General features: G+C 48.3%; 1 protein-coding gene across 1 annotated transcript; it reads right to left on the reverse strand.

Moving 5' to 3' along the window:
* Nucleotides 1–458: 458 nt before the first annotated feature.
* On the reverse strand, nucleotides 459–1,488 carry LOC102753601 (putative MAGE domain-containing protein MAGEA13P). Its single transcript, XM_006767581.2, is given in 2 exon segments — nucleotides 459–516; nucleotides 518–1,488. Coding segments are annotated over 2 exon segments (1,029 nt in total).

Below are 1,488 nucleotides of genomic sequence, written 5' to 3' on the forward strand. Positions count from 1 at the left end.
AGATTTAATTTTGCATGCATTCTTTGATTAGCCAAACAAATCCAGGTATATATCTTTAAATTTATAAAACAGCAGACTAAATGTAATACAAGAATCCTAGGATAACCGTCTTGTACATCTCCCTCTATTTCTTGAACTCATCTGTTTCATTGCTGAGCACTTTCACATTTCTAATTCCTATTCCAATGCCATGCTAGCCTGCTCCAGATCACAAAGTAAGATGGAAGGTTCCCCAGTTTGTTTTATAGAACAGCAAAATCCTTATCCTTAAACCTGTTAAACAGCACTAAATACATAACCAAAGCCATTCATGAACCTAGACTCTGAAGCTAATAATTCTTTTAGGAGGCAGAACATTTGAAACATACCAAAAAGAAAAAAATTTGCAATTCATCCATCCACTAGTTAGAACCCTGATTTCCCTCTTCAAACACCAAGTTGAGAAGCTTCCTCAGACTTCACTCAAGATGGGAGAAGCTGCTGGATGTGACACTAGGACTTTTACTGACCATCGCCGGTGGCAGCTTCGGCCTCAGCTCTCTCTCTCTCGTCTTTCAGTGCATCCTCGTAACAGTCTGAGAGAGCAGTGGGGTCATTCCCAGTGACCCTGGCGAAAAATTTCAGGACTTTCATCTTGGTGGTTTCAGCATGGGCTCTTGGACCCCACAGGAACTCATAGCGTGGAGGATCACTATCGGGCACCTGCCGGTATTCCAAGTACTTTTCTTGCACGAGATCTTCAGTGATGAGCTTCCGGGGCTCCCCAAAGATGAAATCATTCTTCCCAGCATGCACCCCAATCACATTCAGCATTTCCCAGATTACCTCTTCTGGGGCACGGTTTCTGTGCATGAAGATTATGCCCAAGATTAATATCAGGAGGCCAGTCTTGGGCATGCCCTGGGCACCACTCAGCATCCCATCGTAGGTGAGGTCTAGTAATTTAATGAGCACGTAGGAATGGCTGGGGGGGTCCACTTCCTTCACTTCGATGCCAAAGACAATCTCCATGCACTCGCAGGCTCTCTTGAAGACCTCAGGGAAGTGATCCTTGTGCTCTCTCATGACACTCGCTAGCATTTCTGCCTCTGTGATGGGCTCCTTTGTGACATACTTGACACTCAGGAAGCGCACCAAATCAGACATCTTTTTTTGCAGCACTTCAGCGGACAAGGACCCAGGATTTGGGGGAGCCTCCAAAGTGGTCGGACCCTCTTCTCGGCTGCTGGAGGCCTCAGTTGATTTGCTCGACGGAGCGGCTTCGATGGCAGTGGAGGAGGAGCAGGCTCTCTGGGGATTCTGGGAAACACTTGATATTGCAGCAGCCATCACACCCTCTATGATGCTGTCAATCAAAGCAGAAAGAGAGGGGGAGGCAGCTCCCTCCTCAGGTAGAGGAGCCTGTGCAGCCCCGACGCCTGGCGCCTCTGCTTGGGCCTGGAGGCCTTGCTTAGGCTTCGGGCACCGACTCTTCTTCCCGCGAGGCAT

Source organism: Myotis davidii, unplaced genomic scaffold, assembly GCF_000327345.1.
Source record: "Myotis davidii unplaced genomic scaffold, ASM32734v1 scaffold238, whole genome shotgun sequence".
Classification (NCBI taxonomy): Eukaryota; Metazoa; Chordata; class Mammalia; order Chiroptera; family Vespertilionidae; genus Myotis; species Myotis davidii.